At 41.7% G+C, this 25,737-nt stretch overlaps 5 protein-coding genes across 10 annotated transcripts in view; 1 reads left to right on the top strand and 4 right to left on the bottom strand.

The window, feature by feature from the left end:
- LOC104966729 (zinc finger protein Aiolos-like) overlaps nucleotides 1-25,737 on the top strand; it is a 596,491-nt gene that overhangs the window by 98,795 nt on the left and 471,959 nt on the right. The gene's annotated exons all lie outside the window — the stretch shown is intronic.
- LOC104966738 (SWI/SNF-related matrix-associated actin-dependent regulator of chromatin subfamily E member 1) overlaps nucleotides 1-25,737 on the bottom strand; it is a 180,673-nt gene that overhangs the window by 87,434 nt on the left and 67,502 nt on the right. The window lies entirely within an intron of this gene.
- The window catches only part of LOC104967131 (kinesin-1 heavy chain-like), a 102,078-nt gene that overhangs the window by 67,403 nt on the left and 8,938 nt on the right, over nucleotides 1-25,737 (bottom strand). The gene's annotated exons all lie outside the window — the stretch shown is intronic.
- jagn1b (jagunal homolog 1b) lies at nucleotides 2,178-6,597 on the bottom strand. Of its 5 annotated transcripts, none has more exons than XR_800670.1 (6): nucleotides 6,466-6,583; nucleotides 5,816-5,913; nucleotides 5,569-5,641; nucleotides 5,056-5,485; nucleotides 4,646-4,703; nucleotides 2,178-2,397 (listed from the first exon to the last, which is right to left on the bottom strand). XR_800670.1 is itself a non-coding variant. In XM_010795979.1 (5 exons), the coding sequence occupies exons 2-4, from the start codon at nucleotides 5,902-5,904 to the stop codon at nucleotides 5,096-5,098; spliced, it is 552 nt and encodes a 183-aa protein (XP_010794281.1). In that variant the 5' UTR covers nucleotides 5,905-5,913; nucleotides 6,466-6,583; the 3' UTR covers nucleotides 4,604-4,703; nucleotides 5,056-5,095. The 5 variants fall into 5 exon arrangements, 2 of the variants coding, with proteins under 2 accessions (XP_010794281.1, XP_010794280.1); XR_800669.1 differs by lacking the exon at nucleotides 2,178-2,397 and adding an exon at nucleotides 3,276-3,482 and having other exon boundaries at nucleotides 6,466-6,584; XR_800668.1 differs by lacking the exon at nucleotides 2,178-2,397 and adding an exon at nucleotides 3,276-3,482 and having other exon boundaries at nucleotides 4,646-5,485; nucleotides 6,466-6,584.
- On the bottom strand, nucleotides 8,561-22,726 carry LOC104966735 (collagen alpha-1(VIII) chain-like). Its single transcript, XM_010795977.1, has 4 exons — nucleotides 22,636-22,726; nucleotides 13,555-13,697; nucleotides 12,334-12,629; nucleotides 8,561-11,666 (listed from the first exon to the last, which is right to left on the bottom strand). Exons 3-4 carry the CDS (start codon nucleotides 12,623-12,625, stop codon nucleotides 9,721-9,723), a joined length of 2,238 nt encoding a protein of 745 aa, XP_010794279.1. The 5' UTR covers nucleotides 12,626-12,629; nucleotides 13,555-13,697; nucleotides 22,636-22,726; the 3' UTR covers nucleotides 8,561-9,720.

The raw sequence follows: 25,737 nt of genomic DNA on the forward strand, positions 1-25,737 counted from the left end.
CGCGGGCAATGTAGAATAGTAACTACGACCGAACTGGACGTACAGTACCGTGACTCCCTTACTGGAAACTTACACAAAGAAGTTGTTTCGGATTTTGATGGTTAAGTATAGAAATAGAGAGATATAGGAAGGAGTACACTATAGAACCTTTCACAAACACTTAGCTACGAGTCGGATTACCGGGAAGGAGAGAAGAAGGATCCGAGCACAGAGTCGTCAAGTCGGTACCCTTTCTGGTGTGCCGTCTAGCATGTTGGAGGAAAGTTGCTGCAGTTTGTTCAAACTACTGCATTCACTTTACTTTAGAAAGTCTCTCGTCTTCCCGACGATAAAAGCCGCCGGCCCCCCAGGACGTTTTCCAGTTTCACAATGTTGTAAGGACCGGTTGTCAGAGTCTACAAATCTAATCAAAACGGACCTAGGTGTGTTTTAATTCTCGAGCACAAAATAACGTGAAATTTACTCTAGTTTATATAAATACTAGGGTTAAATCTTTTTAATTTGTCGTGTTGAGCGATTCTCTTTTCTTGTGAATTAATAACGTCACATTAAACAGATTGGGTTTACATTGTGTACACAGACGCCACCAGAATCCCCCTGCACCGCGTCCGGTAAACACCGTCACCCTGGCTGAACACCCAGTGTATCTGGAAACGACTTTGGTAATTGTTACGTTCTAAATCGAAAAAATAAAAGGCAGAGTATGTCTTTTTTGTATTGTGAATTAGGAGGTTTAGAGGGGATTCGAGACACTCACTACTTGAGTCAAGGTGTTCCGGTCTCCCCTTTTTTTTGGGGGCCAAAAAAAAAAAAAAGGTCCTGGAAATGGGAGTGGAATTTCTCCAGCAGGTCGCGCGGGAGTCGCCCACTCCCGGGAAAACAACCTCAACCACTGTTTTCTGAACACCTCTAACCCCCCTTCCCTTGTAGAGGACTATAAGCAGAACCGACGAAGACTGTGTGTTCCGTTCCGTTGCTGTTGGTTACACACTGTGTTTGACCTAATTTTGGGTTCATATTTTTTTTTATGTTTCTGTTCATTTATTTCAAACTTTATGTATTCTTTATTTTACCTTCTATTTATATATATTTGATTGTGTTGACAGTGTTTTCATCAGAAGGTTTCCAACACTTGTACAATGAAGAGGGGGGCTTCTACACAGGGACTGGAAAAAGTAGTTCTATTACATATATGGACACACTAAATATTCATATATTTGTATTTTCGGGATTTTATATTCACGGTTAATATTATTAAAAAAATTTCTATGACCCTATAACGGTTTCGACCTTGATTCGTATCACCTTAAATCCGAATGGTCCAAACAACGTTAACGCAAACTGTACCCGTGCAAAAGACAACTATCTCGTGGCAACCGGGACCCCGTGTTATCACCCAGCGTGGTCCTGACTGTACTAAGAAGTGACTTTCGGGATGATCTTAACGTTATAATTTCGAAGGGATTTACTTCTGGGAGGGGGGGTGTCTACACCGGCCAACCAAAGTGGGCAACGGAGTTAGTACCAGAATGAACACTCAGCAACTTCTACCCGACACAACTCTCCTTCGGAGTCTCTAGACTTCTCCTCCAATAACTACGGCAACAGTACCGACGTCTTCAATGCACCGCTACTAACGCAATAACCACCAATCCTAAGATTACAGTTTCCTCGGGTGAAACTTATATATGTTTCACCAAAGGTAGTGTCAAATTACGACTTACTTAGGGTTGGTAAATTAGATTCCTTGAATACTGTCGCTAGGTTGGTTCAGCATTAACAAATCAAAATTATCACTAAAAGACAAAAAATTGTCATAAGAAGTGACGTTAACAAAGTTTTAGCATAAGAAAGGGGAACGTTAAAGTTGTTATATTAAATGTCGTCACAAAAATGTTAAAATCTATACAAAATTTATAATAGTGTCAAACTAGACAAGAAGAAAAAAACAAAAAACCAAATATCATTATATACATTAAAAAGTATGGTAAATTTTTTTTTTTTGAAAGGTTGTTTTAGGGGAAACCTGTCATTAATAAACTTTTGGAAAAAGAAGTGATTGTACAACTGTCCTAATAACCTTAACAATAAAACATTAACGGAAAAATCCGACGTAAATAGCGAATCACATTTCCAATACTGGGACGTTGGTACCGAGGCAGACCACCTGACCTTGTTGTAGATCATGTGACACATGGCCACTCTGATCTTCATGCCTGTCCTCTGGACGTGGTAGAAGTAGAGGTGATGGAGCAGGGCGAGTCCGATGGAGCAGACGGAGAGGCCGGCCGCGTAGCCCAGAGTCTCGTACAGAGCCGCCATGTCTTCTGGGTCGTAGTTCTCAAAGTAAATAATCATCTTCCCCAAGAACACCGGCTGGATCACCTTGATGACTTCCTGATAGGCAGGCAGGGAGATGGAGAAGGGTGAGCTTCACAACACACTAGTACAGTTTGACTATGGTATTTACCAAGGTCTCATATGTAAGAGGTCATGTGCAGATAAAGACAAAACAAAAGCCTAAGTTTTGCATTGTAAGTTATTTTAGATCCAAAGCCTCATTCAACTTATTTACAGTTCTAAAAGATTCCCAGCACTCCACCTGGCTCTACTTTATGATGCGTTTGCTGAGCGGCCGCAGCTCTATCAAATATTTGTAAAAATAAAGCATTTCCCTTTTTGCAACTCTTAATGAAGTCATGTCGTTGCTTTTAAGATTAAGATCACATTTGACAATGGTCTCGTATAGTATGTCAAAATATGTGGAATATCTGAAAAAACTGCATTGAAGTATGTAAAAACTAAAACTAAAACATACATAGTTTGTCGAAAATATGCTAAAAAACAACGACTAGTCTAAGAGCTAGATTTCTTTTACATTTAATCGCAAAAACCTTTTTACAGAACAAACAAGAGGGTTTATTTTAGTATGTCACAAAACTCATAAAAAACATCATAGTATATATAAAATACAATAAATCTGAACAAAATCTAATACCATAATATTAGGAAAAAAATAAAGCAAATATAATACAGTGTATATATAAAAAAACATTCTATATATGTACAAAAATAAAGTAATGTCAAAACTGTGAGGGGAACAAATTATATGTCGCAAGTCAAAAAAACATACTATAGTAGTCCAAAAAATGTAAACAAATATGTAAAAAATATCATATTAAGTCATATTTATATTATGAAGAGGCTAATGTGGAGCTGCCATCTTCAGTCAGCTGTAATCGTTAAGGTTAGATGTTTTACTGCAATCAAAGGGAAACAAAAGAGCTGAAAGTTATTTAATGTAAGATTCCGTTTCTGACAGACATTCTTAAACTCATAAAAGTCCAGAGGAAGCTGTGAAGCTGCTGATGAGGAACTTTGTCAGCTGGTGCCTGAAGGTCCCATAGAGGAAAGGTACAGGGACTTCATTAATGAATACCCTCCTGCACTTTGAACAGTCAGGGAAATAAGTGTGGCAGTACCTGAAAGGGAAACATTGTCCTGCATGTCACGACATGATCATTGATTTTAGAAGACATCCCCACATACATGAAGTCTTAACAATCAGGAATCAGAAAGTAGAATTTGTGCAATCGTACAAATATCTTGGGACAATTATTGACTCAAAATTGAGCTCTGATCCAAACTGTGAAGCTGTGTGCAAAAGGGCATCAGCGTTTGTACTGTCTTAGGAAACGGTCCTATTTTAACATTGACAAAACCATGATGATCATATTTGATCGTGCTTTTATCGAGTCAATTCTGTCTTTTTCACTAATGTCATGGTTTGGTAACCTGACTTCAGGTCACTTGTCAGATCGTAAAGCGGTCCAGCAGACTGATTGGTCAGCCACAGCTAAACCTGGAGACCCTGTCCCTCAGGCAGTTACAGCAGTTATCCAGCTCCATATGAGACGATGACTACCACCCTCTGCTCTCAGAATTTAAGCTTCTTCTTCTAGTTTTCCTAAAGAGTAGAACGAAGCGGTATAAAAACTGTTTTATCCCAGCAGCTATTGCACAAATGTACACATCATAGGAGTGTCACACAGATGCCTATTTATTAATTTAATTATGAATTTTGAATGTCCATTTTGTACTAGTGTTTTCCTTCTTAAAATGTTTTTGAAATATTTTGAGATTTGGTTGAGAATTGAACTAGTCCACTCCTTTTAGAGATGTGTCTGTTGTTTGTTTTTAGTGTCAGGATGGATCCCTTGTCCTTTTCTCTGCAAACTAAATCTATCAATCTTTTGGGGTGATTTTCAACTTTCTTAAATTTGATCTTCTTCTGAAAATGTTTGATACCATCAGATGAAGGTTGCAATATACAACAATGTACTGAATTTAAACGCTGGGTATCAAAGATTTATCTCATCTGATCTTAAGTTTATTTCCTAAACAGTTGATCTAAAATGATTGACACTTATAAAAGTCATCTTCTAAAAAACATTACTACATTGACCTTTCTCTGTTTTTACCACACACACACATACAATAGGGAAAAGAGTGAAGGCTGTGTTGCATAAACAAACAAGGCAAAGAGAATGTTTCCACCAGTGACAGAACCCCAAATAAAGCCTTAGTGAGCCCACAACCGATCTTACAATCACATTTTAATTTTAATTTGTTTCCAAAACATTACCTTACATGTCATCACAGTCTTCTTCCAGTTAGACCTGGTGTGTTTACACTGTCAGTACCTGAAATAACGAGGTACAAACACAAGGCGTTTACAGTTCAGTAGAGGATTAGGGGCGGAGCCAGGAGAGACATTTTCACCAGGAAAAAACGCTGCAGGGACTCTGAAGGTCAAAGTTTAAATGTTATGAATGAAGCTTTTAACTCTGCAATACAAGCACATAACACACTACAAACATTAGAAAGGCCATGTAAGTGTAAAGAGATAGGCAGTCTAAAATCTAGAGGGGGGGGGGGTCTCAGACTCCACCTTTTATCCTTTAATTTACAGAGTGATGGCAGAAGTCCAGTATTTTTTTTGTATCAACAATGATGTCATCACTGTCAAATATAAATATAGAAAAAGACCAATACTTTTGAGAGTCTCTTCTCTCAGTCTGTGCTTCGGGCAGACTCATTTCTTCTTCTTGTCCTGCGTGCTGGTGAACCACTGGTCCAGCAGCTTCTTGCTGTAGTAGATCTGCCAGACGTGCACCTGCACAGCGATGATGATCACCAGGTACATGACGGTCACGGCGGCGAAACCGAAGATGAAGCGGTACGATTTGCCGTGCCGGTAGAGCTGGTGTGCCACGGGGAACATTTCCATGCTGCCGTAGATCAGAGGGGCGATGCAGAACAGCCCGCCGCTGATCATGGAGACCACCAAGTAGCTTATGTTGTTGCGGGGGAAAGCCGAGAAGCTGAAGACTGTGGGAATTATGCTCAGCAGGTAGGGGTACTCCCACTGGTATGGAGAGCAAACCATCTTGTGGGACACCAGGCTCAGCTGGCTCACAATCACCTGACAAGAGAACCACACATCAGACATCAGCTAGGGTGTTACAACTGTCAAAGAAAATCATTTTTCAAAAGGGTTTTTATTACCTGAGCTGCCATCAGGACCCAGATCAGGACGTGGACGATGTTGAGTTTACGGATTTCAGACTTCAGGGCCACGCTGTGAGGGGCACAGTTGCAAATGCAAACTGAATTCATGCACGTCTTTAACAATATGAAGTGAATCTCTTAACAGTCACTTATAAATCAAAGTGCAGGTACAGTTGCATTTCACTAGTCAGGAGTTGGCATCCATCTAATATTTCTCTCCAATTAATAGATTTTTTGTAAATACCTCATCTGGTAGTGTGAGGCGACCTTCTCTCGGTGCTGGAAGTCACTGCCATCCGTGCCCGAGGCTCGTGGGCCTGCTCGAGATGCCATATTGGAAATCTGGAAGCAAAATCTAACACGTTTACATCATTGTAACATAACACATTTTAAAACAGCAGACAAAAAAAACAAAGATTAAAAACGTTTCTTCCCCATTCTGATGCCGATTGAACTTCATCAGGTCGTCTTGAACATGTCTACATGCCTAAATGATTGAGTATCTGCCATGTGATTGGCTGATTAGTGTTAACGAGCAGTTAACTTCACTAGGTGTACCTAATGAAGGGGCCAGTGAGTGTACTTGCACTTTGCCTTCGCTAACTTAGCATGATACACGTATTATTATGCTTGGCTTGCAACGTCCTCTCAATTAGCATTTAAGTCTAATACGCCAAAAGCCTTATTTCACTTCCAGCTACATTATTACCGTTGGCAGGTTACTTTAAATCATTTGCGGCAGGTACACTCCATAGCTGTGCTAACAAGCTAACTGTTAGCAAGTCATACAGACGGGAGAGTTAGCCTGGTATATTGAGATAAATGAGAAACTAAGACGCCAAATTGTCACGTAACGTAAGTCGAAACGTATTAGATGTTAATCATAGCACTTACTTTTTATCTGCTGCTGTCGTGAATAGAAACATAAATCATAAATATCCCGGTCAAAACAGGGAGACGTTTGAGCTGACTAGACCCGTGGAGGCAGGAAGAAGCGAAGGCATCGTCGACATGACGTATGCAACTCTGATTGGCCAGACTCTTTCTCGCGTTATCTCGCAGGTTCTCGTTCCTTCTCATACGTGGAGGTTCCAGCAGAGGGCACCAAAGTTCTTCTAATGCAGTTTTCCATCATTTCAGTCGGTTTGATCAATGTGATTCAGACTTTTTTTTTATGTTGTGGTACTTGTAATTACTTTTTGAAAACACTATTACACTACATTTAAGAGGGAACATATTGAACATAGTGAAAAACTACTATATTTATTTGACAGTTCTAGTCGTAAACAAATATATTACTATGTATTGATTTGTGTAGTTTGAACTGGCTCAGGCCCAGTTCTACGGGGGTGCATAAGGGTGCATTGCACCGTTAGTTGAGTCGTTATGCACCCTCATTTTAAAAATGAAAAGTGAAAAAAAAAATAAGTGAAAAAAAAGAAAAGTGAAAAATATTACATGTACAATAACAATAATAATAATAATAATAATAATAATAGTAGTCGTAGTAGTAAGAATAAGAATAAGAATAAGAATATAGTTGAAATAAAATAAATTGTAATTGTGGTTAAATAACATTGTCTGCTGCATTTATTTGGTCAATTTAAACGGTAAGTAACGTTATTATGTGGACTCCAGTCCCGTTGACAAACCCGGTGATTAATCTTCAAGCTCTGGGATTTGGATGTTGGAGTGGCAGTGCGCCAAGGTTATGCCGAGCGTCAAACTCTTTGAAATGGAACGAAACCACGGCAGACTATTCAAAACTGGACTCGAACGGCCCCCCAGAACTACACATGCTGGCTTTTGTGTTTCACAACATGTTCTACTATGGCACGTCTCTACTGGGAATTGTAGTTTTAAAAGATGTTTTCGTTGTTCCCAAAATTAGAAGTTGACAGTATTAAACTGTGTACAGCCCTGGAGGTTTAGGCGATAGGAAACAAATTGGTGTGTACGGTGTGTACACATTTAAAACATTATAATAATTACTAAATGGGTGAAAATCGCTTTTATCCATAATGGGCAGCATTAATATATTACATGACAGCTCATTGTTACTTTGTAATTCTCCACTACAATTCAGAGGTTAACCTGGTATTTTTACTCCACTACATTTATTTTAGTTACTTTACAGATTCTGATGATATGAAATATAAACAACCCTTAAAGCAGACTTTAGTTACAACTGAGTAAAATTCAGGGAAAGGTGATTGTCAATTGCCAACAATCAGGAGAGATATTTGATTGTTGGTGCTTGAGAAGACTAAACATTTATCTGCAGATCTTTATAAAGTATATTCATTACTCGTTATTCTCTACTAATAGTTAATTAAAGACTGTTTACATTAACTTTGAATAATAACACGGGAGAAACGGATCCTCTCTTTTCCCCTCTCCCTCCCTCTCTCTCTCCTGACAGCCCGTAAGTTTCTCATGCAGCTCGCTAAACAGTGGGCGGGGCTTCAGGTGATTATGCAGAGCTGCATCTGTCTGACTCAGCAGCTGATCTGATCTCTGATCTCTCTCCCTCGAGTCCGGTTATAGAGAGGCGAAGTCCCTCCCTTTCCGGGGGAGCTCCATGGGACCTTATTTCGGAAAAGGTATGTATTGAAGTCAATGGGGACTGGCTCCACCTTAAAAAAGCTAAGCAATGCTTCTGCATATTATGAGCAATCTTTACTTTTAGAGTACTTTTACCCGGAAAGTATTTTTCTTGCATGTACACTCTTGAATATACTGTAGTATTGAGTTCTCAGAGGTCACAGTCTTGGCTTGTGATGACACCAGATGGATTTGGTTACATAGGTCATTGGTCCAAGATGTCTGACCCATATGTGGCAATACATAATTATTAGAGTAAAAAGCCTTTGACATTCTGGTGATCTTTTTTGCTATTTTATTACAACAAAACTGTACCAAGTAATTTTTTCAAGAATAGTATACATTTCATGTAGAAAATAGCTAAAATGTGACGACATAAAAATAGTCAGGACAAATGGTTTTTTTATTAGAACAATATCAATCAAAGCAACACAATTCACATATTTAAGGCACAGTTTCCCATTTAATGCAGTTCACCATTGTCCAAAGAAAATTGAAATAGGTAAGAACAAATAAGAATTTCATTCCAAAAATGGCACATCCACAGTTTAAAGAAATACAGTATAAAATAAAAAAATAAATTGACACATGGTTTTATTGGGTATGACTATGAAGATATGTTTTTTGAATGTTTGTGTTATGTTTTGCCACAGAACATTTATGATCTGCATCTTCAAATTAATTCCATCATTTAATGTTAACACACACAAATTAATACAATCCCAAATAATCAGTAGTCAAACAAATAAATTACAGAGAGTACTGACAAAGTGACAACAACCTTTTAAAGAATTGATGTCAAACAAAAAACTAAAACAAATCATGACATCGATTTGTCAAAAGCAAATATTCCAGGATAGTTCAACTGCCAACCTTGGATAAAATGAGAAGTAAAAAATGACCATGTAGTTATTCTTATTTTAATGTCAAATTAATATGTTTACATTTCTTAAAATAATGGAAAAAGACTTTCAATAACTTAATAACTGTATCATTACCCAGCGTTCGGTACTGATAGCTGTAAGTGAAGTCATTGTACATCAAAACCGATATGTTCTTATGTGCCCAGTATACAGCGAAAAATGAGGGAAAAGTGAATACGACTTAAAGCCTTATTGCTTCAGGAATTACCAGGCCCTGACATGAACACTGATATATTGTGTGTAGATGGATATAAGAATAAATGCACAATGTAAACATACGATAACTATGACAATTGAGATATTTTGAGGTACATTTCTTTACCGCTGCTCTCCAATACCTCTTAGATATATTAGACAAGGACCAGATACATTCATACAATGGAAATACTCGGTTCATCGTTCAATAACTGCATCACTTTTATGGACTCCATTGGTGTATGTGATGTAGGTAATGCAAAGAAATATCCAATGGAGTATGTTGTTACTTTATCTCAAAAGTGTATTCTGCCAAACCTGATTGTAAACCTTTTACCAGGACCTACATTGTACCTTTAAGACTATAGTAGTTTGAACACAAACATGGTATAAAATAGCATGAATGTGTCATTCTTGTTGCCATTTTTTACATGGGGTACAATAAGAATCCGGAAAACGAAGAGTGGACATATTGACCGGCATAAAGTCCTGAGGCCTGGTCGGACGGCAGCTGTATATGCACGGTGTCTCCTTGTCGTAATGGGAGTACTGCGCTCCCCGATGCCTGATCCAGCAAGCCCTTTGAGTATTCGTCGTATGTGTACATCACTGGCTCATTGTTCTTCGTCAGTGCTACCCACACGTTACCCCCTTTGCAGTGGACGTGGTAAGCAAAATAGTAGACCCCTGGTACGCTACAGGTAAAAACACCATTTTGGGGGTTGTAGTTCTGATTTCCATTGTGCAGGAGTTTGTCAAAGATGACAGGAGATCCTACAGGCGGGAACGGAGTAGTGAGCTTTGCTGTGAACGCAGGCATCTCGACGCCATTTCCACCTATGTCGCCTCCATTTTTCTTCCAACCTTGTTTTGTGCCAGGGTATGGGCCGGTCACGGGGAGGACCTGTCCGATGTCAGGGGATCCAGCGGGCAGTCCTGGAGGACCGGGGAGTCCGGGTTGTCCAGGTTGTCCTGTAAGTCCAGTAGGGCCACTTGGCCCAGTGTTACCTTGAGGACCAATATTACCAGAGGTTCCTAGTTTTCCTTCACCAGGATAGCCAGATTTACCGGGTAGGCCCGTTTCACCTTTTGGCCCTGGCATCCCAGGAGGTCCGAGTGGTCCCCCTGGTCCTGTAAGCCCTGGGATACCTTGTTGTCCCTGGTAGCCTTTCCCTCCAGTTTGTCCTGCCTCTCCCCTCGGTCCAGTTAACCCTGTGGCACCAGGGGTACCAAGTGAACCCCTCATACCAGCTTCTCCTTTAGGGCCAATGGGTCCTTGAAAACCTCTCGGCCCCGGTTGTCCTTCCCCGCCTGAGAAACCCGGCTTTCCTGGAAGACCTTGGGGGCCTATGTCACCCTTCATTCCTGGATTTCCTTTTTGTCCCGCAAATCCATCCTCTCCCTTTTGCCCCGGGAACCCGAGACTACCAGGAACCCCTATTGGTCCCGGTGGCCCGGGCATTCCGCTAGGACCATTAGGACCGATGACCCCTGGAAGACCTCCGTGACCTTTGTCTCCTTTTAGGCCCGGAGGTCCAGTAAGACCACCATGTCCAATGTGACCCTTAGGTCCTGGAAACCCTGGTTTACCATAACCTGGCATGCCTGGACCCCCTGGTAAACCGTGAGGGCCCGATTCCCCTTTCCCTCCAGGGGGCCCTGGCTGCCCTCTGAAACCATCATTTCCTGGTTTTCCAATTCCTGTCAAGCCTGGTGGTCCTGGTTGGCCTCTTTCACCAGTAGGCCCCGCCAGTCCTGACTCTCCAGAAGTACCAGTTTTTCCTGGTATTCCTGGTTGTCCAGGGACACCATTCATGCCAGGTTTTCCAAACCCGGGGCCGCCCGTATTGCCAGGTTGACCTGGTGGTCCGCTAGGTCCTTTCAAACCTGGTAAACCAGGTTGACCGTACCCTCTGTCTCCCTTGGGACCTGAAGGACCAGGAAACCCAGGTGGACCTTTATGGCCAGGCTCCCCTAGACGACCAAGCTGGCCTGGCAGTCCCTGACCTCCTGGTTTCAAAATCCCTGGAAGTCCAGGGGGACCTGGGCGCCCGGGAGGCCCAGGAAGTCCAGTTGATCCTCCACCACCATTAGAACCAAGGTCACCTTTAGGTCCTGGTAATCCAGGCCCTCCAGGTTTTCCTGGCAATCCTGGCATGCCAGGTTTACTGAGTCCTTGGTATCCTTGAGGACCAGGCGGTCCAGGCTTCCCTGGTAGCCCGGACAATGCCTGGCCTGGTAGCCCTTGTGGCCCTTGTGGTCCTGGCGGTCCTGGCAGTCCTGGGGGGCCCTGAATCCCTTGTGGTCCCTCTCTGAGACCTTCAACAGGACGAGGTGGAGGAGGGCCTTTCGCCCCTCTGAAGAATGTTTGGCCTGTAAACAGAAGGGAACAATTGGTAGATAGAGGTGCATATTGATCAAATAAATCCACACTGATTAATAAAATATATCAATCACAACTAAAGTCGTGAAATCATTTGATTAAATGCATGATCACATATCAAGACAAATGAAGATTTGAACGTTGAAGAAAATGTCAAATGCTTGTGTAATGGTGATCATGGTTAATCCTATAAAGACAGACGTGTTGCACCTGCTCTAAGCATCGTAGGTGCACAAAGACGTGCAAAAAAGCACACAACAGCAGCACAGCAGATCCTCCCTGTACGATTAGCCTGTTTGTAACCAGGGATTCAAATTCAGATGTGTATTTTTGTGTGTTTCACTTTTGTCTATATCATTGCTGTACAGGTGCCCCCATCAATTGGGGTCATTTCTTTCAGCCCTTAATTAATATTGCAAATAATACTTCAGTATGCATTTTGGGAGTTGCCCTCTTTTGTACAACAAAACCGAATGATGCGATTTAAATAAACCTTTAAAGGCAAATATCCCTTTTTGAAAAGGAAACCTGTCCATTACTCAATCAAAAGTGTCTTTATGATATTTCAGCTAAAGTGTGTATAGCTTAGCTTAACTGGCAAATATTAAGTGACTAAATGACTTGTAGCTATTTTCCACTAACCTAAACGGACCTTACCTTTGCCTGCATTCAGTGGCCTCTCTATGCCCTTTTGTAAAGGCAGTGGAGGAAGATCTTTTCCATACTGAGGCAGTAATGGCCCTTCATTGCCATAAGGCAGGTGTGGCATCTCATTCCCCAAAAACTGCTGCTGAGGAAACCCATCATTATACTGTGGCAAGGGCGGGGGCTGGGGCTGCGGGGGTGGCTGCTTAGGTCCGTAATAAGCCCCTCCGTTGACCAGGTGTAATAAGCACAGCTGGAACACTGTGATTGGTACATAGAAAGGGTGGAGAGGTACAGCTGCCATTTTTCTGCAGTGGAGAAGAAAGTAAAAGTATTAAATTGCAACACAGTGAATAAGGTTTTTATGCAGCTCTGAAATAATAGAACGGGAAAAAAAGTATTTGTTCAGATTCTAATTTACTTCCAATAATGCAACAGGATAGTGTTTTCACACATTTTAGAGTTTAACTAGAAATGGTTGATGTCTCCCTTTATATGGGTAGGGATTGTTTTGTCTTCCCACTCACTGAAGTTACATTTCTTCTCTAGGCAGAAATTAATAAGAGATGGGGAAGAAGCACCGCATCTGCAATAAGCTGTGTTCACCTGGATATATACAGTTTAACTTAAGAGCTGCCTCCATGTAAGCCCCCCACCAGCAGGCAGTGCTCTCCATCACACAGCTGAGTCAGACATAATGAAACCCTCCTTTGCTCCTGCTCTCCCCTTGTTTACACATCTATTCAAACACACTTTGTAAAAGCCTCAGAGTCTCATATCCTTGAGGTGAATTACACAAAGCGCTTGCTGCTAAAACATATATCGTAATTAAGGGGCCCCACAGGGGAGGTGGTCAGCACTGAACATAATCCGTAATCCTTTAAACATGTCTGTGCTAAAGAGATTGGAAAAGTGCTGCCAAGAGCACAGTGTGAAAATAAACAGGGATGGTTGAATGTATATTTTCCTGCGCTGTGCTGTTTGTGTGCCCTGAAACAGTACCAAGAGAATGAAGGTTTTTGGAAGTAAGACTCGCTCATATTTTTCCGGGCAATCGCTAAAAAAGCAAACTATAGTGCCGGGCCTAATACGTTTAGTTCACCAGTGCAATAAGTGTGTAACAGGTATAAATGGGTCGCAACAAAAAAGATACTTTAAACCAAATAGTAGGAATCAGTTTGACCTAATCGGATCTCTTATGGTTCAGTTGTGCAAAACGTCAAATTCTCTTACGTTCAGATTTCCTCCAGCGTCCGGTTCCTCCTCTCCTTCTCTCCTCACTTTAGGTCGTTTTTCCGGTTCTTTTCCAGGAAGCGAGTAGGACGGCGGCCATGCACGGGGGGAGCAGCCAGGTGTTAGCTGCAGTCCTGCTGGCCCTGTGAAAATATGAATGTCAACTTCGATGGATGTCAGATGGTGACCTTTCGCAGAGGCCTGGGGTTTGTAGCACTAAGCTGCCATCTCCACCTGGTAGACATATTTGGGCTTTGATACAGTAATGCTGAGACACACCTCGTTCCTTGAGGAATGTAGGCAGGGTTGTATCAAAATAAATGTAACTGAACTTTCAAATGACGAATCTATATCTTTGTATCCTGTAAAGACACTAGGTAATAATACATAACATGTTTTGGCAGTGTGCCTCATCACACCCATCCCACTAATGTCAGTGCACTTTCAAAGTGAAAGAATGTATAGATCCAGCACCATGGACAGAGCCTGTCTACCTGTGAGACTCAACTGATCTGCTGGTCATACATTTCCTAACATCACATAGAATCTGAATCCAAACACCAGCAGAATCACATTTAAAAGCTGTTGTCGAGATGGCTTTAATGTCCGGAACATTGGGCAATCAAATGACAGGAACACCATTACATTGAAACACATCTGGTAGACTGACTGAAACTAGGCGTTTAAGTGCTTCAATGCCCAGACTAAACAGCATTTTTAGTAAGGCAGAACTAGAGCAAAACATCTCTTTCAGATATAAAACCAGCACTGGATGGATCCAACCCACAAGCATTGATCTTCTTAATTGAACATGATTTCTCACATGTGGATTTCAAGCTGATCAATTCTAAGGTCAAAATCCCTTATACTCCCACAAGGAAAAGGGAACATATGCTTGGCGAGGAAATGAGACGACCACCGTACAAAAAACAAGGAGGACAGAGCTCTGCTTTGAAACACATGTTCCCTCCGACTTCCAAGGATACGTCAGGTCTTTATTAAGCAGACAAAAACACATCGAATCCATTCACTGGAGATGCATGAGTAGCAGGGATCATATTGGAAGTTGGATGCAGCTTCAGAGCTTCATCAGCGGTGACCTTATGTCTAAGACACACATGGGTTAAAGACAATATAAGCGAATGGAAGGACACTTTGTCCACGTTTGACATGTGGTTCAAATTCATACATGCAATTGGCTGAATTTCACATGGAAATCCATAGGTTTCTTGTAAGTTAAACAATTATTTTACTTATTACATCTGGTGTTATGCTGCCTTCTGTCTCCATAGCAAAACAAAATGTACTCAACTATTACTCTGAAGAAAGAGACTTTGAATTCCATATCAGCAGTCCTCCAGACAGTGTAATGGGAATGATTTCTGTCTTTCAACTTCATAGTCTTTTTGTATTAAATAACAGTAATGATGGCTGCATTCCACATAGGGAAGGTTCTGGAGTAGGAACACTTAATGGAACTGAGCCATTGTTTACCCACAGAATTATGGTTGAATTATAAGGATACTACACCCTGTTCAGCTAAAGTTTTGACCCAATTGAAGTATTTTCCAAAGTCCATCACCTGACTCCTTCAACCCTTGTCACAGGTAATTTCCACGAAGAACATTCTCCAGCACAACATGAGCTTTCAATTACAACAAGTGTGTTCCGATGGGACAAGATTTGTTGAGTTATTTTAAAGTGGAGCTGTAATTCCATTGAATGCTTGATCTTTCAAGGTACAGCCAATGTTTCTTATAAAATAACTCCAACCAGAATTTCCCTTGCAAATAGGGGAGTTTAGTCTAAGATATCATCCAGGGACTACTACTTTCATGGCGTTGGGAAATGAGAGTGTATAATGACCTGAACTTTCAGATATTCAGACCAAAGCTTCAGATGAAAAGTGATTCCTCTCTGATGTTTTTTAACATTCAGAAGTATGACATTTACCGCAGGAAAGCACAGGTGTATTTGATCACTTTAATGGCCGGTGCATTCCTCTTAGAGGAGGTCTGTGTATTGTGCGTGCTGGCGCAGAATAATAGACACTTAAAAAGCTAAACACCAGAAATATACTTCTAGTAAGTGATGATAAAAAGTATCAACATGGGCACAGCTGGGAGGGAGGCTACCACACACCTGGTCTGTTGTTCTCATCACTTGCCATAACCAGTGTAGCATTTAAATCACATCAGAAGTGTCACCCCAAAACTATGAAGTGTCACACCTCCCTGTCCCTTTACCTCCATTGCTTTTCATGTTCTCTGAGTGAGTCGTTCCGGCGCAGAATTGTGAGGATGTCCAATAAAGTTGCATTCATTCCATTGACTTGAGGACACATCAAGGTGACGCAAACCAGAAGCTATTTGATTGGTCACCTAGACACAAAAACAGATCCAGGCCATGTTTTCCTGCAGTAAAAAACATTGCTGTGAAAATGGTCCATTGGTTCAGCTTCACCAGACAATGTTAACAACTTCTTTTCAGCTACTGAGCTTCTTCTCACAAGAACCTCTGTGTGTAGCCTCATCAACACTTATCCATTCTATGCCAAAGTCAAACGAGATGATTGATTCCAGTCTAATCTGCCTAGTAGTAGTAGCACCTCAACAATCCACACATTTATACCTCATATCTTGTTTTTGCAATTTCTGGGCCAGATGCCGCCATATCCCCCAGCAATGAGGATAATTCAATTGAATTGCAAACAAAAGCACATAACTTCAACGTACAAAAGGCTGGCATTCATGAGACAACACTGCTGCTCACGGGATGAAATACATATCGATTTGGCATCATTGGTTGCAAGATAACGCATTGCAATTTACTGGGGAGTTGTACCGCTGCATATTTGCACGTTATGCAGCCCTTTGACTTTGGCTTTGTGTTATTGATGCAGCATGTTACTGAAAGAATTCCATCCGGCTGTATATGTATTCAGATGGTTCCGCAATAAATATCTACACGACGTGACCTCCTTGAATCTCAAAAACAAAGACGGAGCAAGAATCCTTTCCTGCTTGTTTTCTTTCTTTCATTTCGTGCATTCACTTTTGCAGACACCTCCTTAGCCCCTTCGCTTGATGACAATCCCATGCAACAAAGACTGCCCTGCCCCCCCCACCCAGAATGGATGCAGTGAAGCTCACTGCCAACACTTACAACCACAGCCGGCCCCGCTTGGTGATGAGCCACAAGTCTTTTATCACCTCCAGCATGGCTTTGAAAAATAATCAAATTTCCATTGCTCCTCTGTGTTCCTCTGCTGACTGATTCCAGATGCGGGACTCTCGCTCTCGATAAACAAACGATGAGGAACAGAGGCATGTCATTGCTTACAGATACGGGTGCCTGTCTTAATTGCCTGTGGTCACGTCTGGCTTTCTGTATTTTATTTCAGAGGGTCTTTCTTTCACAATAACAGAAAAGCATACCACTATTGTACCTATGTGAAGACGCACTATTCATACGGCTGACGAATTGTGTGTTATTCATGATTCGCAGTGGCCCGTAAACCCTGTATTTTTTCAGCAACTACAGCAGTTTGAAATCATGTAATAGTAATATACATGTAACTTTTCAGAGCAGTGCGAAAACGTGTACACACACACAAACACAAAGGAATGCAACGATCAGCTGACAGAAGCATTAGAAGCGCCAAGTCAACATCTGTGGATGCACCTGTATGTGTGTGTGACTATTTGCATGTGTGTGTGAGTTGTTGCTGTTGTTACATATCTTGTAATAGCGAAACACTCAACAACTGTGACTCTCCTGCTCTCACTGCATGTGGAGCATTACAAAGAGGACTTTATACATTTTCCATCCAGCAATAATAATAATAATGTTTTAAAACAGAGCTGGAATATTTCTTGTTTCATGTAATATAATTCAAGATACATCTGAAATATGAGTCTGCCTATATGTCTTTTTATCCACAACTAGGAAAAACAAATATCTGATTTGTTTGTATCTTTAACAAATCATACTATTGAGCCCTCAATATGACCTAATTTTTCAATCACTGCTGATCAAAAATCATGGTATTCTGGGATATACATGCGCACAAACCAATCATAGTTCGAAACATTGAGAAATACAGCTTGATTATAAAATCACAAGTGGAAATAAAAGTCGGATCTTTTTGTTCCCAGACTTTTGTTAAATCAGATGTGTTTGTTTTATTAGTCTCAGTCTCTTGCTGAATTATTCTCACGAACCACAAGTCTGAGAACATTATGGGCCTGAAGCTGTTTTTCTTTGCTGCTGCTCTTTCTGTCTCCAACAGGTGATTCATCCCACCTCAATCATAGAGTAACCTTTCTGTTTCAACCACACAGCTAATCTCAATGGGAAGGTAATATCTTGGTCCCTCTCCAACTTATTTATCTCTTCCACAGCATTCCTTCACACCTACTTGATCTCTTTGCAGGGCGAAGGCCGTAGTCGCCTTTCGGAGACGTCTACCGCCTCGTTCTCGATGAGGCAGACGCGGGGGTCAGCTGACTTTTACAGCCTTATTTCAAACTGATGGTCCAAATAACCACGGAGGGAGAAAGTAGCATCCGGATGACTTTCGAATTGGCAACCGCAGTGTTTGCTTACTGCTTCTCGAACCTCTGACATACACGTACGTACAGCACATAATTGCACTTACGCCACACACACACACACACACACACACACACACACACACACACACACACACACACACACACACACACACACACACACACACACACACACACACACACACACACACACACACACACACACACACACACACACACACACACACACACACACACACACAGTGACAGATTATCCCTCTCCTACAGCTCTGGGAACCACAAGTCACCCAATGTCTGGCCCGCAATTTTCATTTCTGGCAAAAAATTGGAGCGGGGGGGGTTGAATTATTTTCCGATTTGCTTTGAGTTCTGTCAAAACGGAGTATCTGGTATCAGTGGACAGCATTTAATAGTAGGTCTCTACATACTTTTACAGAAGTTGTTTGTGTGTTTAGAGAGGAAACACAATGACAAACAAGGATGGGGAGAGTGCACATTTGTCAGTCTGAAAATGTACCCTGAAGAGAGTTTGTTTTACCGGCCATGTTCCACTATCGTGCACAGCAGGAAGGAAACAGGCCTTTCAGACGGTTCCAAACTGACTCCAAGTGTTCGCCTGAGCTTTGTGTGGTTTTGCCACTTTTTCTTTCTTGCTCGCTCTGATATTTGCTCTGGCTCTTGAAGGGACACTCCACCAGTGAAATTATTATTTTTATAGGCAAAAGCAACGTTTGGCCAATAATCAGAACCGATCGCTGATACTATGCTCACACGTCATAGATTCCAGTGGGGAATTCTGCAGTTTGCAGCTGCATAAATATATTTTATATACCGTGTAAAACCAGCCACAATGTGCAGGAGACCAGATGTTGTCTCCCGTCTTTAGATTTGACCCTTTCCAATTCATCATTTTCAAGTACTTGCACCCAACTTTTCCATTTTACACCATGGTGTACTTATACATACTACATATATATGGAAGACCTGAAATGCAAGCGAGGGAAAAAATTCAGGTGATGCAGAAGTGTTTTCTGCTGTAATATTTATAATAATAGTCTAACAGAAGAAATTAAGGAATTTAGAAAGATCATCCTGACAATAAAATATGTTTCTGTTTGAAAATAATAAACATATTGAGAAAAATAATTTACCGGTAGATCAGAGCTAGAACAAGAATGAACTTTTCCTTTGCTTATGCCTTTAAGGGATTCCATACATTAAAGTGGAAATATTGTAGATTTTACTCCAAAACAGTAATCTGAAAGTGTGACTTTTACTATAAGAATAAAAAAGCAGCATGTACACATTTGTATAAATACAAAGTTAGCTAGAGCATAAATCTGATTTTTTTTAACCTAGAGTACATTTGGTAGAATACGGAGCATTTACTTGCAGTCGAGTGTTCCTGTATGAAACATGAATATTTACTCAGTGCAAATCAATCTGATTTGAAAGGCCAAAAAAGCCCCAACTCAAATTGACCACAATGATAGATGCTTTTGCAATTCAAACACACAGCGCATGAACAGAAAGTACAAGCAGGCGAATGAAACCTTCAGGAGGAGTAGTAATTGGTGAAATGTGGAGGGTGAGGGCAGAGAACTGGTGATGATTATAGGTTTGTTTTAAGACAAGGTTTCTTAGAATCTGATGATGGTTTCCCCAGAGGAGTGTATCTCTCTGTAATGCACTGACTACTCCAGGGGCTTGTCGGTTGTCTGCATTTGCAAACGTTAGGATTTATCGACATGATAAAATGGCCTGGGAAAATGTAGTGCGTGCTGCAACAAGCATGCTGACTGGTGACAGTAATGGGATATGATGACAGTCCAGGGGAGCCTAATGCGTTATACAGTCCTACCGTTAAATATGCCACTCAGGGCACAAATATGATCCTCCCTTTCCTACTGTCCAGATGTTTCACGCTGGCGTATTTACGAGGGATAATAAGAGCTACGACTCGGGAGTTTAGGTAGGAGATACTTTACAGTCAATCTGCATGATTTAAGATATTTACTCCCGCAGCTAATAGGAGAGATTAATGGCTACAGACACTTGGATATGATTAACAATGCCTTAGTGCCACAATTGGAGTTAGAATGTATATTTGGAGCAATTTTTCAGGCAGCAGTGGTAGTGTGTTTGGACACATGGCTTTAAGTCACAGCGCTGCAGCTGCAGATCAACACACACATTCCCTCTGAGCTACATAAACACTTCCTGTTCAGTAGGTGACAACTGTGAGGGAGTCTGAGAGAGAGAGGGAAAACAGTCTGGAGACATTAACAGAGTGACAAATATTTAAAGTCACAGCCGGCTGGCCTGACAGAAGCTTCTGGATTACTCCCTGCACACACCGGGGCCTCACACTGGCAGCTTCTGCTTCTGTAACCTTCACACTTTGCTCAAAGCACATTTTCACAAGTTCAACACAAACAAAAGCAAGCACTACAAACTGTGAAAGAAACTTTAACATCCTCTATTATAGCTTCAAGTAAGTACACGCACGCACGCACGCACGCACGCACACACGAGAAGACTGTCACAGTCACACACACACACACACACACACACACACACACACACACACACACACACACACACACACACACACACACACACACACAACTACAATTGTACTGAAATGGCCGTGTTTGAGTCAAATCCTTTCTGACGTAACGAAATTCAGGTAATTGTATAAAAATATAGTACAATTGAATAAAAAAAGAAATATTCATATCATGATATCACAAAACAAATGTACGTTCATGTTCCAGATGTTATCATCCAGACGTTTATTTGCTCTATTTGTTCACTTTTGTAAGTTGACAGATTCTCTCTCCACATACTTAAAGTGTATTAGAGTGAATTCATTTCCCATAAAAGAGACAAAATACACGCATAGACATATATATCATATTTTGGCTACAATAATCGTGAAGTTAAGTCCGATTTTGTGACAGCCCTAAACCCAATGACCTCAGACCCTTAACTGACTGTTTTTCTCAAGTTGGGGAATCTTTTCTTTTTCTTCTTTCTAGTATGGAAAAGCATGCAACCTCCCCCAAAATGCAAGCATGCATCCTGGCTGTTGATAGCACCGCGGGTAAGCCACCCACAACCTCTCACAGGACAATCAAACATTCGCCAAATGCATTGCCCACAATCACAAAGCTCTACATTTTCTTCATTTAAGCTTCCGTGACTTCCTCCGGTCTGCAGAACGGTGTTTTGTGTGTTTCCACCGCACTGCTGCCACATTCCGCTGATGCCAACAATCCTCTCCGAGCACCCAGGATTACACTACGAGTGTTTTACGGTAATCAAAAACCATCAGCAACTCAATTGAGCTACTTCTTTAACCTCAACTATGTGAGCCCACCACATTTTCCCCTAATTAAAAGTGTTTTTCTCTCAAAGAAAGGAAAAACATCATCGCTTTCAATGGCAATAAAGGGCTGAGGTTAGAAACAGCTGCAAAAAATCTAACCTCTCAGTTCTATAAATTCAACCATTGTGGTGTCTTATATTTTATTAAGACACTTATCACCCCACCAGGCCTGTGAAGCTCATTAGCTTTTCCACTTGTGCAAAACAATCTGCTGTCATGCAAGTTATATCAGCGATCAGAAAACATTCCCACCGTCCTCGCAGCGGAAACCAGGAACAGCTTCACCTTGCTAAACGCTGTCCTAAATCCACATCCGGTGTGAAACAGTTTCCCAACTGTTTCCTGGCAGGTGAACATTGTCAACTTTTATAAATCTGATTGATCTGCGGAAAATGTGTCTTTAGAAGCAGTCAAAAACCTGACTCAGGCTAAATACCAAAGGTTTAAAACACTTCTGGTTTAGGTCAAAAGAAAGTTGGCTCAAAGATTTCTTAAACCCCAAACTTTCCAACTTGCATAGAATTCTCTGAGCCATTTTCTAAATCTGACTCAAATCCTGTTTTCTTTTATTTATGTGCAATAGTTCAAAGCAGAATAACCGTAGCATTTCGTCCATGCCTTCATTTTCCCTGAAAGAGGTGCAGCGTAAAATCTCCAAAATGTCAAGAAATTCCACCAACTGCTGCTAAATCCTGTCAAGATGCTGCACCGTGCGTTTATTTTAACAAGCTAAAGCCTGAGTTATTCTTCCCAGGTGTCTCTTTTGGACATTGTTTTCATTTGGAAAACTGTCAGACGTTATCTGCAGAGACTTCTGTCAGCAGAGGCTTCACAGCAGAGAGCTGGACGTCTTAAGAAAACACACTTTGTCTCTCTACCTCAGAGATCTTCTTCCTCACGTGCCATCCCAAAAGCTACTCTATTGTTTCAGGAATTCAAAAAGGGCGTGATTTGTCATATTTTTCCGGGAGAAAAAAGGGAAACTGATCCAGTCAAGGCAGTGCAATCAGACAAGCATGCAAGACAAACACATAGAACCTAATGAATGTGCACCAAAAGGCCTATAAGCACAGCAGCATGCCAACCAAAACATGTCCGCGGTGACGCATCACTTACCTCTGTGTGCTGCTGCAGGGTGAAAGTATCACAGAGCTTTGAGGAGTTTGGGACAGACGCTGAACAGCAGCTCTGCTCAGGGGTTTGGCTTTTATCTGCAGGTGGGTGGAGCTGCAAGAGAGGAGAGGAGACGCATGAGAAGGAGGGAGAAGCAGAGGAGAGGATGTGTGTGAGGGGGGGGGGGAACACTACTGGAACAGCATGTTTGCAGTGTTAGAAGTGATTAGAGACAGAACACAATGAGCGAGAGGAGGAAGGCTCCTGTGTGACTGTCGCTGCTTTCTTTTCATGCACACAGATAGAGGGCCAACGCTGACAACACTATCCATTCACAAGGTCCGTTGAATTTGATCAGCAGACTGTTTTCTCAACATTCACCGGAGAGGTCAACAATCTGCGTGGAAATACTGACCTCATACCTGTCTGCAAGCACACTTCCTGTTCATGTAGTTATTAACCTGAGACTCAGATCTCAAGGCCAAGTTGCCAGGGCAACGTGATGAGCACAGAGAACCTTGGCAGCCGCTCTTATAATTGTTTCCTGTTCCTCAATCAGCCTGCTTTCCTCTGGGGGATTGGCGCTCATTAGTAATGCTTACAGGTGCATGCTCTGTTACCACAGCAGTTAGTAACAAATCCATGTGATGTTTTTGTCTAACGTTTTATTTGGTTCACATTATTTTGATCTTAAAAAAGTTGGTGCTATTCATGGGCATCACATATTTTCCTAATGCTATTTGATCTATGTGATTGAATAAAATGTGACGAATCCAGTCATCATAAATATAATTCATTCGTGGGCATGGCTTTCATCTACCATTTGGCAAAATAATAGGAATGTGTTAATGCACCAAAACCAACAAACCAGTGGGGAAAGAACTGAGAGTCTTCGTGGGTTCACTTTTAATTTATTTTCCTGGCCTTTTTCTCTGACATATGGGGTACGGGAACATAGTCAGAGGCATGTCCTTCATCCTCCGTCTAGAGTAGAGGCTATTCCTGACGCTTTGTTATTTACTTTAGTTATTTACCTCATGCCTCCAAAGGTTTAAAAGTCATTTTTGTATTTCATGGGACGTTACCAAGCGTATTGATATCATAACAAAGGGATTGGTGATCTGGGTGTCCCCCAGACCTTAGTAGACCTACATCTGTCCATTTTGGCTGGTAATGGGACCCCTCGTCATAAAGCCACCTAACGACTTAGACTTAGCAGTCTGCAGACTTCCCCTTCCTCCAGTGCACCCCTTGATTATTTGCTAAAGAAAGGAAATAATTGAGAGTTTTAAGACTGTGGCTGGCATTTCATTAAAACCTGGGAAAGTGTGAGGATTCAGAATAGAGCCAACTATTTCACAAGCAAAGCAATTACAATCTTCACATCAGTCTGGTTCTATAATGTGACCACGGACCTGGCAAAAAGAATAGTGGTGAAGAGGGTTTTTTCTCTCTTTGCATTTAGTGAGTAGAATCCCAGTCTGTACACTGAACTATTCAAAGTAATACCTTTTTTAAATGTGTGATGTATCAAGTCTGATAGCACCTTTTTCCTCATGATTCCTGTCGAGCCACCTTAACTGTTTTGTGTCCTTTGCAGAGCACTTTTGTAAGGTTTTGGCTCAAAACAACTTGACAGATGCCGGTCCTGGACTTACAGGATGTCATTAAATGAAACAATGCAAACTTAATACCAGTTACAGCTTTGGGGCAAGAAGACTAATGTAGCTCAGCGCAAGTTCAATCAGGAAGACAACATTATCGGGTCACACGTTATCTCAATAAGTGATCAGGGGCATCACGCGGCTAGCCAATCATCGCACCTGCTAACCCCTTTAAATCTGCTCTCCCCTCCCCGTCAGTTGTCATTTCAGGTGTCAACGCACAAACCTCCTCCACCCCTTCGCCTCCTGTCTCCCTAATACAGGGGCCAAGCTGAAACCTTGCTCCCTTCCAGGTCGGACGAAGCTACTATCAGCCGCACCCCCACCAGTGTCTAGACCCCCCGGGGGTTTTTCATCAGTAGCGGTCTTTCCCTCCTTAATGATCACCTGCAAACCCCCGGGCCCGTCGCCAAAACATCATGTACAGTTACTTGTTGTATACGTCAATCACTATTCCTGCATGTCATGGGTCCCGATAGATAAAACATGTATTTCATACATCACTCTCCTGCGCTGAATTGAAATGTCCTAATGCAATGAGGGCACAAACTGTATACAGTGGGGGGCAAAAAAGTATTTAAGTCAAGGCCACCAATTGTTGGCAAGTTCTCCAACTTAAAAAGATGAGAGAGGCCCTGTAATTTTCATCCCCGACGGCATACCATCAACTATGAGAAGACAAAATGAGAAATGAAATCCAGAAAATCACATCTGTCTGATTTTAAAAGAATTTATTTGAAAATGATGGTGGAGAAATAAGTATTTTTTTCAATTACAAAAGTTCCATCTCAATACTTTTGTTAGCTTGTTTTGTTGGCAATGACAGAGGTCCAAACGTTTCGCTTAAGTCTTCACAAAGGTTTTTCACACACTGTTGCTGGTATGTTTTGGGCCCATTCCCTCCATGGGCAGTCTCGCTCTAGAGCAGTGAATGTTTTGGGGCCCCTGTTGCTGGGCACAGCCGGACTGTTCAACTCCCTCCAAAGATTTTCTATGGTGTTGAGATCCTGGAGACTGGGCTAGGCCACTCCCAGACCTTGAAATGCTTCTTAGCGAAAGGGGCCACCCCCTTCGTTGGCCCGGGCCGGTGTGTTTGGGATCATTGTCATGCTGAAAGACCCAGGCAAAAGTTTCATCTTGCAAGCCCTTGCTGATGGATAGGAGGTTGTCACTCAAAATCTCAACGATACATGGCCCATTCAATTCCCTTTGCCTTTACACGATCAGTCGTTCTGGTCGGCCTTTGCCAAAAAAAGCCCGCAAAAGCATGATGTTCCACCCCCCGCCATGTTTGCAAGCAAGTAAGGTATGGTGGTTCTTGGATGGCAAACTCCAGCATTCCTTTCTCCTCCCAAAGCCACGTCTAGTTGAGTTTTGACCAAAAAAAGTTCTATTTGGTTTTCATCTGAACCATATGACATCTCCGCAAGTCCTCCTTTCT

Source organism: Notothenia coriiceps, unplaced genomic scaffold (genome assembly GCF_000735185.1).
Source record: "Notothenia coriiceps isolate Sejong01 unplaced genomic scaffold, NC01 NC01_scaffold00037250, whole genome shotgun sequence".
Lineage (NCBI taxonomy): Eukaryota > Metazoa > Chordata > Actinopteri > Perciformes > Nototheniidae > Notothenia > Notothenia coriiceps.